The 16892-nt window shown below is 41.7% G+C and overlaps 1 protein-coding gene across 1 annotated transcript; it reads left to right on the plus strand.

Annotated features, from left to right (window-relative positions):
- The first annotated feature begins 115 nt into the window (after nt 1-115).
- HOXC11 (homeobox C11) lies at nt 116-4489 on the plus strand. The gene is made up of 2 exons (XM_039708519.1): nt 116-755; nt 4257-4489. Exons 1-2 carry the CDS (start codon nt 116-118, stop codon nt 4487-4489), a joined length of 873 nt encoding a protein of 290 aa, XP_039564453.1.
- The last annotated feature ends 12403 nt before the right edge of the window (nt 4490-16892 follow it).

The raw sequence follows: 16892 nt of genomic DNA on the forward strand, positions 1-16892 counted from the left end.
AAAAAAAAAAAAAAAAAAAAAAAAAAAAGAAAAAACCCCTCTCAAGCCCGAGCAGCGCGGCTTATATATAAAAAAACAAAACCCCAAAAAGGCCGGCGCGCGGCGCGGGGCCGGCATGTTCAACTCCGTCAGCCTGGGCAGCTTCTGCCCCTCGCAGGCGCGCAAGGAGCGCGGAGCTGCCGGCGGCGACTTCGGCGAGCGCGGGGCCGGCCTGTGCGTGCCCGGCTGCGGCTGCTACGTGCCCGAGCTGCCCGCCGTGCCCCCGTTCGGCGCCGGCCGCGCGCTGCCCTACGCGTACCCCGGCCTGCCGCAGGTGCCCCGCGAGGTGCCCTACGCGCTGGAGCCCGCGGGCAAGTGGCCGCCGCGCGGGAGTTACGCGGCGTGCTACCCCGCGGAGGAGCTGGTGCCCCGCGAGTGCCTGCCGCCCGCCGAGGTGCTGATGAAGAGCGAGGGCTACCACCACCACCACCATCATCATCATCACCAGCCGCAGCCGCAGCAGCCGCAGCAGCAGCAGCAGGCGGCGGCCGCGGGGTTTTACGCGGGCGCGGGCCGGGGCGCGGCGCTGCCGCAGGGCTTCGAGCGCTTCTGCGAGAGCTCCGCGCTGGGCGCGCCCGACTGCGCGGGCGGCGCGAAGGGCGCGCAGGGCACCGCGCAGGACGAGGAGGAAGAGGAGGAGGAGGAGGAGGAGAGCGCCAACCCCGGCGCGGCCGCGGCCGCCGGGGCCAAGGAGGGCTCCAAGAGCGGCGGCCAGAGTAGGTAGAGCCGAGCCGAGCCGGGCTGAGCCGGGCTGAGCCGAGCCGAGCCGAGCCGGGCTGAGCCGAGCCGAGCCAGGCTGAGCCGGGCTGAGCCGAGCCGAGCCGGGCTGAACCGAGCCGAGCCGAGCCGAGCCCAGCTCAGCCCAGCCCAGCCCAGCCCAGCCCAGCCCGGTTCAGCGGGGCCAGCCCAGCCCGGCCGGGCTTTGGCGAGCCCAGCTTTTTTATGTGCAGTTTTATAAGCGCGGCCAGGATTTTACGAGAAGCTCCGAAGCGCTTTCTTCTTTCTCTCTCCCCTCTTTTTTTTTTTTACGATGACGGAAAAAAAAACGGGAAAAAAAAAAAAAAAGCGGTGGGAGAAGCAAAAAAAAGAAAAGCAAAGGTAAAGCGGGGTGCTGAGCGCGGCCCCGGCTCGCTCGGAGTCTGTGAAATTTTAAAAGCGCGGCCGGGTGACAAATATTAACTTTGATCGTGAACTTAGGCGGCGTTTAAAGGCTCGGGGCTGCCGGGGGCAGAGGCAATGGGGCAGAACCGCGGCTTCCCCGCGCTCCGCGGCCGCGCCTTTCATTAATTGCTAATTAAAACTCGCTGCCGAGCCCTGCGTGCCCGGGCGGCCGCGGGGCGCGGGAGGAACCGCGGAAATTTGGGGGGAAAAGGAGAATTTCCCCGGATTTTTCCTCCCCCGCTCCCGAGCCCGGCTTTGGCAGGAGAGGATTTCCCTTTGGGTCGCCCCAAATCCGGACTTTAAATTGGATTGGAGATCTGGTCTGGGTCTTTGATTTTATCTGATTTGATTTGATCTGATTTGATCTGATTTGATTTGATTTGATGTGATTTGATTTGATTTCCCTCTCCCCGGGCGCCGCTCCGGGAATCCGGGACGGTTTGGGGAATTTTTGGGGAATATTTTCCCTTTTGGGATGTTTTTTGGCGTTGTTCTGCCTTTGGGGATGGTTTTGGAGCATGTTTTGCCTTTAGGGATATTTTTGGGGGATATTTTCCCTTTTGGGCGGTTTTATTGAGCTGTTCTGCCTTTTGGGATGCTTTTTGGGGCTGTTTTCCCTTTTGGGATCGTTTTTGGGGGGATGTTTTCCTTATTGGAATACTTTTCGGGCTGTTCTGCCTTTTGGGGTTTTTTGGGGGGATTTTTTTTTGCTGTTCTGCCTTTTGGGATCTATTTTGGGGGGCTGTTTTCCCTTTTGGGGTGTTTTTTTGGGCTGTTCTGCCTTTTGGGGTTTTTTGGGCGATGTTTTCCCTTTTGAGATTTTTTTGCTGTTCTGCCTTTTGGAGTCTGTTTTGGGGGAGATGTTTTCCCTTTCGGGATCATTTTGGGGGCATGTTTTCCCTTTTGGAATATTTTTCAGGCTGTTCTGCCTTTTGGGATTTTTTTGGGGATGATTTTTTGCTGTTCTGCCTTTTGGGATTTTTGGGGTCTATTTTCCCTTTTGGGATTTTTGGGGCTGTTTCCCTTTTGGGATTTTTGGCACCCCAAATGCAGCCCAAACCCCCCCTGCCCTTCTCTCCTGGACAGCTGAGAAAGGTCCCCTCTTTTAGCTCCTCCACATTCTGAAGGACCAAACTCCCCTTTCCAGAGCAAACCCCCCCAAACCCGCCCTAAACCCCCAAAACCCGCCCTAAACCCCCCCAAACGCGGCTTTTCCCCCCAAAAAAACCCCAAATCTGCCCTAATCCCCGCTCGGGCTGAGGAATTCCCACCAAATCCGCCCCACAGCGCTCCCGAGCCCCCCCGGGAATCCCAAATTTCAGCCGCTCCCTGGGCGATTTCAGCTTTTTGGGGGGGGGTTGTTCATTTTTGGGGCATTTGTTCATTTTTCGGGGATTTGTTCCTTTTAGGGGAATTATTCCTTTCGAGGTTGTTGAGTCTTTCGGGATATTTATTCGTTTTGGGGGGTATTTATTCATTTTGGGGGTATTTATTCATTTTTGGGGTATTTATGCTTTTTGGGGTTGTTTATTCCTTTTGAGGTATTTATTCATTTTGGGGTATTAATTCCTTTTGGGGTTATTTATTCTTTTTGGGGTTACTTGTTCATTTGGGGTTATTTGTTCCTTTTTGGGTTATTTATTCTTTATTCATTTTGGGGTATTTACTCCTTTTGGGGTTATTTGTTCCTTTTGGGGTTATTTGTTCTTTTTGGGTTATTTATTCTTTATCCCTTTTGGGGTTTTCCATCCCTTTTGGGGCTACCCATCCCTTTTTGGGATTATTTATCCTTTCAGGACATTTATTCCTTTTTTGGGCTCCCCATTATTTGTTTTTTTTTGGGGTTTTTTTCAGTATCTTTACCCCATTTTCTGGCCACCCATCCCTTTTTTAATTGTTCATTTTTTCAATACATTTATCCCTTTTTCTGGCTACACACCCCTTTTATAATCCCACATTTTCTAAGGTTATTTTCCCCATTTCCAGCCCACCATTCCCATTTATAATTCCACATTTTCCCAGGTTATTTATCCCATTCACAATCCCATATTTTCCCGGGTTATTTCCCCCATTTTCCCAGGCTATTTTCCCCATTTCCACCCCACCTTTCCCATTTACAATCCTATATTTTCTGGGGTTATTTTCTCCATTTCCAGCCCACCCTTCCCATTTATAATTCCGTATTTTCCCAGGCTATTTTCCCCATTTCCACCCCACCTTTCCCATTCATAATCCCACATTTTTTGGGGTTATTTTCCCCATTTTCCCGGGTTATTTTCCCCATTTCCAGCCCACCCTTCCCATTTATAATTCCGTATTTTCCCAGGCTATTTTCCCCATTTCCCCCCCACCATTCCCATTCATAATCCCACATTTTTTTGGGGTTATTTTCCCCATATTTCCCAGGTTATTTTCCCCATTTCCAGCCCACCCTTCCCATTTGCAATCCCACATTTTCTGGGGTTATTTTCCCCATTTTCCCTGTTTATTTTCCCCATTTTCCCGGGTTATTTCCCCCATTTCCCCCCACCCTTCCCATTTATAATTCCATATTTTCTGGGGTTATTTTCCCCATATTTCCCAGGCTATTTTCCCCATTTCCAGCCCACCCTTCCCATTTGCAATCCCACATTTTCTGGGGTTATTTTCCCCATTTCCAGCCCACCCTTCCCATTCATAATCCCACATTTTCTGGGGTTATTTTCCCCATTTTCCCTGTTTATTTTCCCCATTTTCCCGGGTTATTTTCCCCATTTCCCCCCACCCTTCCCATTTATAATTCCATATTTTCTGGGGTTATTTTCCCCATATTTCCCAGGTTATTTTCCCCATTTCCAGCCCACCCTTCCCATTTGCAATCCCACATTTTCTGGGGTTATTTTCCCCATTTTCCCTGTTTATTTTCCCCATTTTCCCGGGTTATTTCCCCCATTTCCCCCCACCCTTCCCATTCACAACCCCACATTTTCCGGGGTTATTTTCCCAGTTTATTCCCCCATCCCCCACGCTCCCCTTCCCACCCCATTTCCCCCAGTCTCACCCCATTCCGTCCCCAGGCGCCCCCCGGACGCGCAAGAAGCGCTGCCCGTACTCCAAGTTCCAGATCCGGGAGCTGGAGCGCGAATTCTTCTTCAACGTCTACATCAGCAAGGAGAAGCGGCTGCAGCTGTCGCGGCTGCTGAACCTCAGCGACCGCCAGGTGAAGATCTGGTTCCAGAACCGCCGCATGAAGGAGAAGAAGCTGAGCCGGGACCGCCTGCAGTACTTCTCGGGGAACCCCTTGTTGTGAAATCCCGGGGGAAAATCCCCGAGACGCCGCGGCCTTGGAGGGGACAGTGGCGCCTCGGGGCTGAAGAGTTCTCCTGCTCGTTCGGAGCTTTTCTGATGTTTTCCTGATTTTTTCTGATTTTTTTCTGATTTTTTTCTGATTTTTTTCTGATTTTTTCTGATTTTTTTCTGATTTTTTCCTGATTTTTCCTGATTTTTTTCCTGATTTTTTCTGATTTTTTTCTGATTTTTTTCTGATTTTTTTCTGATTTTTTTCTGATTTTTTTCTGATTTTTTTCTGATTTTTTTCTGATTTTTTTCTGATTTTTTTCTGATTTTTTTCTGATTTTTTTCTGATTTTTTTCTGATTTTTTTTGATTTTTTTCTGATTTTTTCTGATTTTTTTCTGATTTTTTCTGATTTTTTTCTGATTTTTTCTGATTTTTTTCTGATTTTTTCTGATTTTTTTCTGATTTTTTCTGATTTTTTTCTGATTTTTTCTGATTTTTTTCTGATTTTTTCTGATTTTTTTCTGATTTTTTCTGATTTTTTTCTGATTTTTTCTGATTTTTTTCTGATTTTTTCTGATTTTTTTCTGATTTTTTCTGATTTTTTTCTGATTTTTTCTGATTTTTTTCTGATTTTTTCTGATTTTTTTCTGATTTTTTCTGATTTTTTTCTGATTTTTTCTGATTTTTTTCTGATTTTTTCTGATTTTTTTCTGATTTTTTCTGATTTTTTTCTGATTTTTTCTGATTTTTTTCTGATTTTTTCTGATTTTTTTCTGATTTTTTCTGATTTTTTTCTGATTTTTTCTGATTTTTTTCTGATTTTTTCTGATTTTTTTCTGATTTTTTCTGATTTTTTTCTGATTTTTTCTGATTTTTTTCTGATTTTTTCTGATTTTTTTCTGATTTTTTCTGATTTTTTTCTGATTTTTTTCTGATTTTTTTCTTTTTTTTTCTGATTTTTTTTCTGATTTTTTTCTGATTTTTTCTGGGTTTTTTCCTGATTTTTTCTGATTTTTTTCCTGATTTTTTCTGATTTTTTTCTAATTTTTTCCTGATTTTTTCTGACTTTTTTCTGATTTTTTCCTTTTTTTTTTTTCTGATATTTTTCTGATTTTTCCTGATTTTTTCCTATATTTTTTCCTGTTTTTTTCTGACTTTTTTTTGTTTTTTTTTTATTTTTTTCTTGTTTTTTTTCAGTTTTTTTTTATTTTTTTTTGTTTTTTTTTTTTTTTTTTTCTGATTTTTTTCTGTTTTTTCCTGATTTTTTCCTATATTTTTTCCTGTTATTTTCAGGGTTGGTTTTTTTTCTGATATTTTTTCTTATTTATTTCTGGTTTATTCTGATTTTTTCTGGTTTTAAATGCTTCTTATTTTATTTTATTTTTTTCTGATTTTTTCTGGTTTTTTTTCCCCCCGATTTTTCCTGATTTTTCTGGGTTTTTTTTCTGAGTTTTCTTTATTTTTCCTTCTCCTGATTTTCTCTTCTTTCTCCTGATTTTTCCTGATTTCTCCTGATTTCCTCAGATTTTTTCCTTATTTTCCACATTTTTTCTGATTTTTTCCTGTTTTTTTCTGATTTTTTGTTGATTTTCCCCCCGAATTTCAAGGACTTGAACTCCATGGACTTTATTTAATTTTATTTTTCCCCTTTTTTTTCCCACCCGGACAGTCTGTGATTCCTTTTTTATACATATTATATTATTATTATTATTGTAATATTATTATTATTATTTTATTTTTATTCTCCTTCAGGCACACGGGAATTTCACCCCAACCCCGGCGCCGCCGCTGCCCTGGAAATTCCCACCCCCAAAACCTCCCCAAGCCCCAGATTTGGGGCCAAAAAGGAGAATTTCCCCCCAAACCCCCGAATTCCCGCATCTTTGGGGAAGAATGGGCAGAAAAATTCATTTTTGGGGCAAAATCCCATTTCCAGGCTTTGTACAGAACCCCGGCGCGGTTTCCTTTCGGATTTCCATTTTATTTCCATTTTCTTCTCGCGAAAAGGGAGGCGAAGAAGAAGCGGAAAAAACAATCCCGGAAAAGGTGAAAAATGCCGAAAAAAAGCGAATTTGTGCGTGTGTAAAGCGGGGGGCGCGGAATAAAGACGCTCGGGCCTGGTCTCCGTCACTTTTATTTGACCTTTTTATTGGAATTTCCCTTCCGGAGCCCCCCGGGAAATCCCGAGTTATTGGAGTCCTGCATTTCCCTCGGGTTTATGGGATTTTAGATTTAGTTTTCTGTTTTATTTGAATTTTTTATTATTTTAATGCTTATTTTTTAGTAATTTTTAATTTAGTTTATTTATTTTTATTTTTTATATTTATTATTTATTTCTATTTTATTTCTATTTAATTTCTATTTAATTTCTAATTTATTTCTATTTTATTTCTATTTTATTTATTTTTTAATTTATTTTTTATTTTTATTTTCATGATCTTTATTGCTTTTAAAATTGTTCTTATCCTTCTTATTATTTTATTATTCTATTCCTATTCTTCTTCTTATTATTATCATTATTTTCTTACTCTTATTCTTACTCTTATTCATATATTTTATTATTCCTATCTTTATTTCTATTCCTATTCATATTATCTTATTCTTAGTCTGTTTAATTTCTATTTAATTGCTAATTTATTTCTATTTTATTTCTATTTTATTTATTTTTTAATTTATTTTTTATTTTTATTTTCATGATCTTTATTGCTTTTAAAATTGTTCTTATCCTTCTTATTATTTTATTATTCTATTCCTATTCTTCTTCTTATTATTATCATTATTTTCTTACTCTTATTCTTACTCTTATTCATATATTTTATTATTCCTATCTTTATTTCTATTCCTATTCATATTATATTATTCTTATATTATTATTTTTCTATTATTATTATTGTTATTATTATTATTATTATTATTATTATTATTATTATTATTATTATTATTATTATTATTATTATTATTATTATTTCCATCCGTATTTTTGGCCCAAATCTCCCATTCCTCCCCCACTTTTCCATTCCTCCCCCTCATAACCCAACCCCCTTTTTTCACATTTTTAATTTTATTTTTTCCCCTCCCTCTCGTTGACAAAAACGCCCCAAATGCCCCGAAATCGGCCCAAAAGGGGCGGAAATGGCGAATTCCGAGCGGCAACGGCAAAGTCAAGGTTCGGGCTGGCGCAAGGTCACAGCCGCGGCCTCGAAAACCTGCGGGGTTTGGGGGTTTTCCCCATTTTTTGTTCTTTTCCCGTTTTTGTGGTTTTCCCCATTTTTTGTTGTTTTCCCCATTTTTTGTTGTTTTCCTCATTTTTTGTGGTTTTCCTCATTTTTTGTGGTTTTCCCCATTTTTTGTTGCTTTTCCCGTTTTTGGTGTTTTTCCAATTTTTTGTGGTTTTCCTCATTTTTTGTGGTTTTCCCCATTTTTTGTCGTTTTTCCCATTTTTGTTGTTTTTCCCATTTTTGTCGCTTTTCCCATTTTTTGTCGTTTTTCCCATTTTTGTTGTTTTCCCCATTTTTTGTTGTTTTTCCAATTTTTTGTCGTTTTCCCCATTTTTGTTGTTTTCCCATTTTTGTTGTTTTTCCCATTTTTGTTGTTTTCCCGGCGCTGGGGGGGCACAAAGGGCGCGGCTTTGGGGCAGAAATTCCCATTCCGGTCCGGTTTTTCTGGACTTTGGGGGATAAAAGCCCCAAAAATCCCATTTATTCCCTTTACCTCGCGCTCCTGTAAAATCCCCGGCTGCCTTTCAAGGAAAAAACAACAAAAAAACCCCAAAAAAGCCCCAAAAAACCCCGAAAAAATCCGCTTTGATGGCGGCCGCGTTTTATGGGGGCAAATATGGAGAAAAAACCACAAAAATGCTGCGGGTGCGCGCCCGCCGCAATTAAACCGCAATTAAATCCTAATTAAATCCAAATTAAATCCAAATTAAATCCAAATGAAAGCCGTGCGAGAACTGCGAGGGATCGGCCTGGGCTGGTTCTGATTAAAACGGGAAAAGGAATTTTATTTCTTTTTATTTCTCTTTATTCGTGTTTATTTTCGTCTTTCTTTCTCTTTATTTTCTCTTTATTTCTCTTTTTTCCTCCTCTATTTTGTCTTGCCGTATTTCCTTTGATTTCCCTTTATTTCTCTTTGCTTTTGCTGCTTCTGCTGGGCCCAAAACTTGAAAATGTTCGAGTTGTTTGGAAGGGAAAATGAAAATAAACACAAAGGTCAGAGGCGACATCGCGGCCTGGGGGAAAAGACCCAAAAAACCCCAAAGTAAAGCCCCAAGCGGTAAAAAAAACCCCAAAACCAAACCAAAAAAAGCCCCAAATAGTTTCAAAGATGGCAAAAAAAGCTAAAATGAGAGGGGGAAAAGGACCCAAAATAAAGCCCCAAACGGTAAAAAAAACCCCAAAACCAAACAAAAAAAAGCCCCAAATAGTTTCAAAGATGGCAAAAAAAGCTAAAATGAGAGGGGGAAAAAGAAAATTGAGGGTAAGAAAAGCGAAGATAAATGTGTTTTTAAAGGCCGAAATAAAGAAAAAAGAAAGGAAAAAGGTAAAAAATTTAAATATTTTAAGAAGAGAAAAAAAAATTAAAACAAGGGGAATTAAAACAAGCCCGAAAAGGGGAAAAAATCAAATTAAAACCCTCAAAAAATAGGGAAAAAATCTCCAAAAAAAGCAGCTCCAGATAAACCCCACCCAAACCCGAAATTAAAGCAGAATCCGAAGCCAAACCCGCCCGAAATTCCGATTTTCCGCGGCGCGTTCGGGGTTAAGCGGCGGAACCGCGGCGGGACAAAGGCCCCGTCTAGACAGGCTCATTAGGGCTCATTACCGGCCGCCGTTAATTACCGGCTGGCCGCGCCGCTTCCGCCCCAGCCCGCGCCCGCTCGGGGCTTGCGCCTTTAGCTGCTTTTCCCCTTTATTCCCATTTTTATTCCCATTTTTCCCCTCTTTATTTCCATTTTTCCCGATTTCCCCCCATATTTCCCTTTTTCCCCATTCTCCCCCTTTTATTCCCATTTTGCCCCATTTTTTCCCTAACTATTGTCATTTTTCCCAATTCCCCCATATTTCCATTTTTCCCCATATTTTCTTTTTCTTTTCTTATTTTTCCCTTTTATTTCCATTTTCCACCTTTTATTTTAATTTCTCCCCACTTATTCCGATTTCCCCCCTTTTATTTTCATTTTCTCCCCATTTTCCCCCTTTTATTCCCATTTTCTCCCCTTTTTTGTGTTTTTTCCCCCTTTTTTCTCACTTTTTCCCATTTTTGGTTTTTTTTTCCTCTCCCCTTCCCCAGGCCGAGTTCAAAGTTGGTTTTTATTTTATTTTATTTGGTTTTTTTCCCCCAGAAAAGGCACTGGTGGCCGTAAAAGCGAATTTATGGAGCGTGCAGGGAGGGCTCGTTAAATTTCCGAGGGAAAAAAGGGCAAAAAAGGGCAAAAAAGGGCAAAAAAGGGAAAAAAGGGCAAAAAAGGGGAAAAAGGGCAAAAAAGGGGAAATCGCGATGAGGGCCAGACGCGAATTGAGACGAGAGTGGGGGAAAAAAACCCAAAAATTCAAAATATTCGGATTTTCCTTCCAAATCCCCCCAATCCCCGCGATTTTGGGTGGAAAAAGGGAATTTCGGTGTCTCGGCCCCAGAGCGCGGGGGAGGAGCCGCGGGTTGAGGCGAGAGTGGGAAAAAAACCCCAAAAATCAAAATCTTGGGAATTTCCTCTGGAATTGCCGCGATTTTGGGTGGGGAAAAGCGAATTTCGGTGCCTTTGAACTTCAGGGAGTCGAGGGCGTCTCCTTGGCCCCGCGGCTCCGCCCCCGGGCCCCGAAATTCGCTTTTTTCCACCCAAAATCCCCCCGGGCCCGGGCCCGGCGCTGCCGCCGGGGAGAAAAATCCGCGATTTCCACCTGGAATTTCTCGATTTTCCTGATTTTTATTGCGGGTTTATTCATTATTTTTATAATTCCTGGTGAGTTTATTAATATTTTAAAATTTTTCCTTTATTTCTATTTTTCCTTATTTAATTGTTAATTTTTTTCTTATTTGAAATTCCTATTTTAATAATTTTTTATTATTTATTATTTTAAATTTACTTTAAATTATTCCTAATGCAGATTTTATTTTTAATTTTTTCATTATTTTTATTATTTTTAATTCCTATTTTTAGTTCCTGTTTTTTCTTCCTGTTTTTACATTCGTATTTTTTATTTCTGCTTTTTATTTCCTTTGAATTCCTTTTTTTTTCTTATTTCCATTCCTGTTTTCTAAACTCCCTTTTATTCCGATTTTCTCTTCTTTCCTCTTTAATTCCTGTTTTTAAATTATTTTATTTTATCCTCTTGTGGTTTTTTTTTTTAATTGCTGCATTTATTTTCTGAAAAAAAAATCGGGAAATAAATAAATAATTAGAGAAATAAAAAAATTATTAGAGAAATAAATAAATTAATGGCTAAATCTAGAATGAAACGGATAAATCCAGAAATAAATAAAGAAAGAAATCCGTAAATAAATCCAACAAATGAACGCGGCTCAAAAAGAGATTTGGCCTCTTAAAAACCCCCAAAATCGCGCCCTAAAAATCGATATCAAAGAAATCTACAGCCCCAAAAATTGAAATTCCAGCCCCAAAAAAGCGCGGAACTGGGGGAAGGGGCGCGGGGGGGTTGGGGAGGAATCGGGGGATTAAAAAGGGACAAAAATGGGAATTTTGGGGCATTTTGGCCGAATGGCGGCGCGGCCGGGGCAGAATTCCACACAAACCTCGGAATGCGGCGGGACCCGCGCCCTGCAGAGACCAAAAACCCCAAAAAACAAAAAAAAAAACCAAAAAAACCCAAAAAAAAACCCCAAAAAAAACCCCAAAAAAAACCCCAAAAAAAACCCCAAAAAAAACCCCAAAAAAAACCCCAAAAAAAACCCCAAAAAAAACCCCAAAAAAAACCCCAAAAAAAACCCCAAAAAAAGCGAATTTCGGGCGGGAAAATCCCCCAAATCGGGATCGCGGCGGGCGGGGCGCGGGGAGGGGGAAAAGATGCGAAAAACGCCAAAAATTCGGATTTTTGCTCCTTTCCCGGGGCCCCGCGGCGCCTTTTGATAAAAAATCTGCTCCAAAGATGTGCCCTGATCAAAACCGGCTGCGGGGAAAAAGGAGGGAGAATCCTCGGAGGGGATGGGAAACGCCGGGAAAAAAATTAAAAATGGAATATTTTCCTTCAAAATTCGAGTGGCCCGTTCAAAGGTTAAAAAAAATCCAATTATTTCCTTCAAATCCGAAAAAAAATCCAATTTTTCCCCTCAAAATTTCAATTTTCTCCCTTAAATATTCAAAATAAAATCAAATTTCCCCTTCAGATCTTCAAAATAAACGCATTTTTCCCCTTCAAAAATTCAATTTCTGCTTCAAAAATGAAAGAATATCAATTATTCCCTTCGAACCTTGAAAAAATCCGATTTTACCCCTCAAAAATGTAAATATTCGCCTTCAAACGGGAAACAAAAACCAACGATCGCCCCGAAGGGGGTTTGAAAAGGCCGAAATTCGATTTATTCCATTGAACCGCAGAGGATTCACGAACTCTGGGGGATAAAGGGGAAAAATTTCATTTTTGGGGTGAATTTTTGTGATTTTGTCACTTGGTTTGACAGGCGGCGCCTCCCGGCTCGAGGAAACGCCGCAAAACGCCAAAAAAATCGGAATTTCCAGCGATTCCCGGAGGCCCCGCCCGCATTTCGGCACCTCCCGCGGCGGCGAAATAAAATCCCATTTTTATCGGTTTATTCAGCCCAAATCTGGGGGTAAAAACCAGAATTAAATGCAACAAAAATCTGCTTTTTTGGGCATTTATGGGGGGTTTTTGGAGAGGTTTTGGGGGGGATTTTTAGGGGGATATTTTGGGACTTCTTTGGCGTTTTTGGAGGGTTGGGATTTATTATTTTAATTTTTTTTCTCTGGCCTATTTGGGGGATTTTTGGGGAAATTTTTTTTGAGAGGAGGGGGGATTTTGGGGGGGATTCCTTGGGATTTTGGGGATTTTTGGGAGACTTTTTGGGATTTTGTGGGGATTTTTCTGGGATTTTTTTTGGGGATTTTTGGGGATTTTTAGGGATTTGGGGGGGCGTTGTTTTGGCGGTTTTGGATTTTTTGGGGTTTTTGGGAGTTTTTTTTTAGGATTTTTGGGGGTTTTGTTGGGATTGTTCTGGGATTTTGGGTTTTTTGGGGGATTTTTTGGGAATTTTGGGGATTTGGGAGGATTTTTTGGGGGATTTTTAGGGATTTTTTGGGGTGGTACTTATTTTAATTTTTGGGGATTTTGGGGGGATTTTTAGAATTATTATTTAGAATTTTTGGGGGATTTTTTGGGGATTTTTTGGGGGATTTTTGGGGATTTTTTTTTTATTTTGGTATTTTTGTTTTTTGTCCTTTTTCGGTGGGATTTGTTGGTTTTTTCCCCTGGGATCCAGCGCAGGGTGGGGGGTAAAAGCAAGCCTGGAAAACGATTCCATAACTCGGGATTTGGGGCGGCCGGAAGGAGCGATTGTAAAACCTCATTTTAATTTTTGGTTTTTGTCCTTTTTCGGTGGGATTTTTTGGTTTTTTCCCTGGGATCCAGCGCAGGGTGGGGGGTAAAAGCAACCCTGGCAAACGATTCCATAACTCGGGATTTGGGGCGGCCGGAAGGAGCGATTGTAAAACCTGACGGATTTCTGGGGCCGAGCGTTTCCACTTTCGGAGCCAACAAATAAAAAAAAAGGCCTCGAGGGTTTTTTTTCCCTTTTTTTCACTTTTTATTTTTTGGCGTGGCTGCTTTTGTTCTCCCCCCGGGCCGTAAATCAGAATTATTTCCGGCGCTGGGGGGAAAAAATAGAAATTGAAGGTGATCGTTAAAGGCGAGAACAAGTTCCTAGAAAGGGGAGGGAAACGGGAGGGCGGTGTAAAAATCGGAATAAAACAGGGGGAAATCAGGATAAATCTGGGGAATTTGGGAAAAAATCGGAATAAATCAGGGGAAATCGGAGAGAAAAATCAGAATAAATCGGGGGGGAAATCAGGATAAATCTGGGGAATTTGGGGAGAAAAATCAAAATAAATTAGGGGAAAATGGGGAAGAAAAATCAGAATAAATCGGGGGAAATCGGAGAGAAAAATCAGAATAAATCAGGGGAATTTGGGGAGAAAAATCAAAATAAATCAGGGGAATTTGGGGAGAAAAAAATCAGAATAATACAGGGGAAAATTGGGGAGAAAAATCAGAATAAATCGGGGGGGGGGGAAATCAGAATAAATCAGGGGAATTTGGGGAGAAAAATCAAAATAAATCAGGGGAAAATGGGGAAGAAAAATCAGAATAAATCGGGGGGAAATTGGGGAAAAAATCAGAATAAATCAGGGAAAGTTGGGGAGGAAAATCGGAATAAAATAGGGGGAGGGAAATCAGAATAAATCAGGAGAATTTGGGCCGGGGGAAAGGAGAATAAAGCAGGGAAGTTTTGGGGAAAATCAGAACAAAACAGGAGAAATTAGGGAGGGAAAATATTAATTTAATGTGATTATTAAAGGCACACAAAGACTTCTTAGAGGGGGAAAAAAAAGGAATGTTTGCCATAAAAAATGGGAATAAAACGCAGAAATTTGGGGAAAAAAAAACCCCAGGGAGCGCTCGGGAAATAATTGAGGGTAAATGATGAATAAAAAAGGGGGAAAGGGGAGCAGGAAAAGCCAAAAATGAAATTTTTGGGGATTTATTGGCCCAAAATCGTCGTGAGGCGACCCAAAATTGGGTTCCGATCTCCAAAAGGAGGAGGAAAAGCGAAATTCCCTCTTTTTTTAGGGTTTGTTGGACCTAAACCCCCTGAATTGACCCCAAAATTGTCCCTTAGCCACAGGGGGGTGAGGAAGGGAAAAATTCTCAATTTTTTACGTTTTTTGGGGGCAAAACCCGCCCTAAATTGACCCTGAAAGGAAAAAATTAGGATTTTTGGCCCTAAACTGCCCCAAAAATTGTCCCGCATCTCCAAGGGGACGAGGAAGGGGAAAAAATCCGATTATTTTGGGGTTTTTAGCCCAAAAAGGCCCCAGAAAGGCCGAGCTGGAGGCGCCCCGAGCCCAGGAAATCGGGGAATTCCCGGGAAATCGGGAAATTCCCGGGAATTTAGGAAATCCCTTTTTTTTCCCATTTCCCGCCACTCTCGGGGATTTATTAAAATTGGAATTTCCCCCGCGGGGTCCCACTGAGCTGGATTTGGTTCCTCTCCCCTCATTAAAGCCCGGTTTGATCCCAATTTGAATTATTTTGGATTTTAAGCAATGTTCCAGAACATTTCCCTCCCTTTTTTTCCCCCAAAAACGGAATCCCGAGCGATTTCCAGCTCGTCATTTAGGAATAATTTGATTTTTTTGTTATTTATTCGCCACTTCGCGGCCCTAAAACGCCGATCAGGAACGCAAAACGGCCTTAAAACCTTCCAAAAATGGCAAAATCCGCTCCAAAATCCGCTGGAAATTCGGATTTCCCTAAAAAATGAGATGTTCGGCGCTTTTCCCCCATTTACCCACCCGGTTTTGAAGGAGTTTTGCTCCGGACGTTCCTGAGTGGAGCAGAAAATTCAAATTATTTCAATCTGTCAAAGCGGGATGAGAGGACGAAAAAAATCGGGGAAAAACTTCGGGATTGAGAGGGAAAAAATGGGGGAAAAATTCAATTTATTGTCCAGGCTGACAAGGCGGGGTGAAGTTTGGGTGTCCCAAAAATGCACGGAAATTCTGGGGGGGCAAAAATGAAAATAAAAAGCAAAATATAAATCAAACCGGAGGGAAAAATAAAACTAAATGGGGGAAAAAATAAAATAAATATGAAACCGGGAGAAAAAAAAAATAAAATTAAAGGGGGGGGAAATGAAAAATAAAAATCAAACTGGAGAGAAAAATAAAATTAAATGGGGAAAAAAAATGAAATAAAAATGAAACCGGGAGAAAAAAAAATAAAATTAAAGGGGGAAAAATGACAAATAAAAATCAAACCGGCGGGAAAAAATAAAATTAAATGGGATTAGAGGCGGAAAAAAAGCAGAATAAAATAAAAATCCCGCGCGGGGCTTTAATTTCATCAGGGAAACCTCGGGGAATGCGAGGCGGAATTCCCGGATCCCATAAAAACCCGCGCGGATGCCCCAATTGAGGCCATAAAGTCGCAATTCGCTTTTTTCCCTTTTTTTTTAATCCCTTTTTTTTTCCCGAGGAGCCAAATGGCGCCGGGATCGCGCAACTCCCGACGCGCGGCGCTTTTAGGCCTAAACCCGGGGATTTTGGCTCATCGCGTGCGGAAAGGGGAACCTGGGGGGGTTTTGGGAAATCCTTGGGAAATCCTTGGGAAAATTCCCGGAATGTCCCCCGGGCTTTGCCCGAAACCGGCACAAATCGCCCCAAACGGTCAAGTTCCACTCGCTTTTTTTTTTCTCTCTCTCTCTTTCTTTTCTTTCCCTCCATTTTATATTTCCCTTTGTCCTTTCCTTTTTCTTATTCATTTTCCCCCATTTTTTCTATTTTTTCCTGTTCTCCCGCGCTTTTCGTTGCTGGTTTTGTTGTTTATTTATCTTTTTTTTTTTTTAAGAACGCTGCGTTTTCTTTTTGTTTCCCTTGAAAGTGACTCTGAACCCGCCTCTTTCTCCCCCGTCATGATCTTGAAATTCCCGGCCTATTTCCCTTTTTTTTCCCCATTTATTCCTCTTTTTCCCAATCCCCAAACGCTGGAAAAACCCAATCCCGGAATAATAAATGAAATAAAATTGGAGGCGACCGCCAAAAACTCCAATTCCGGCGGGTTTGGGCATCAAATTTTTGCTGGAAGATTTAAAATTCCCAAAAAATCCGACTGGAGGAGCCCTCGGTGGGAACCGCGCCGCAGAAAAAGAGGAGAAAGGAAAAAACCTGGCAGAAAAAAAAGTGACTTTAATCCGTGATTAGCTGCGGGAAAACAATGAAAACTCCTTTTAAAAACTGCAGGGAAAGGATGAAAATAAATCCAATTCAAACCCGCTCCAATCCGGAGAGTTTCGCTTTCAAAATAAAATTTTTTTCCCAAATATTTTCGGCTGGATGGGAGAATCCCGGGCGCAAAGGAGACGGCGGCTCCGCTCTCCAAATCCCGGCTTTTTGCCCAAATCCCAGCTTTCTTCCCCCCCTCTCCGGGGGGATTTTTCCCCCTTCCCCCCGGTGCGGTTTTATCCCAGAAATTCCAGACATCGGGGAATGAGAGCGGATAATTAAAAAAAGCTGCTGGGGCAGGGCCGGGAGGCGAAGCTGCTGCGCGGCGGGGGAAATTCGAATTCAAATTTAACAAAACACAACAAAAATAAGGAAAATAAAAGAGAATTTGGGTTTCACCCCTTTTTCCTCCGTCGGGGGAAGCAGCTCGGGAAAAGCCCAAT

The sequence above is a fragment of the Passer montanus genome, unplaced genomic scaffold (genome assembly GCF_014805655.1).
Source record: "Passer montanus isolate IOZ18808 unplaced genomic scaffold, ASM1480565v1 scaffold204, whole genome shotgun sequence".
NCBI classification, from domain to species: domain Eukaryota; kingdom Metazoa; phylum Chordata; class Aves; order Passeriformes; family Passeridae; genus Passer; species Passer montanus.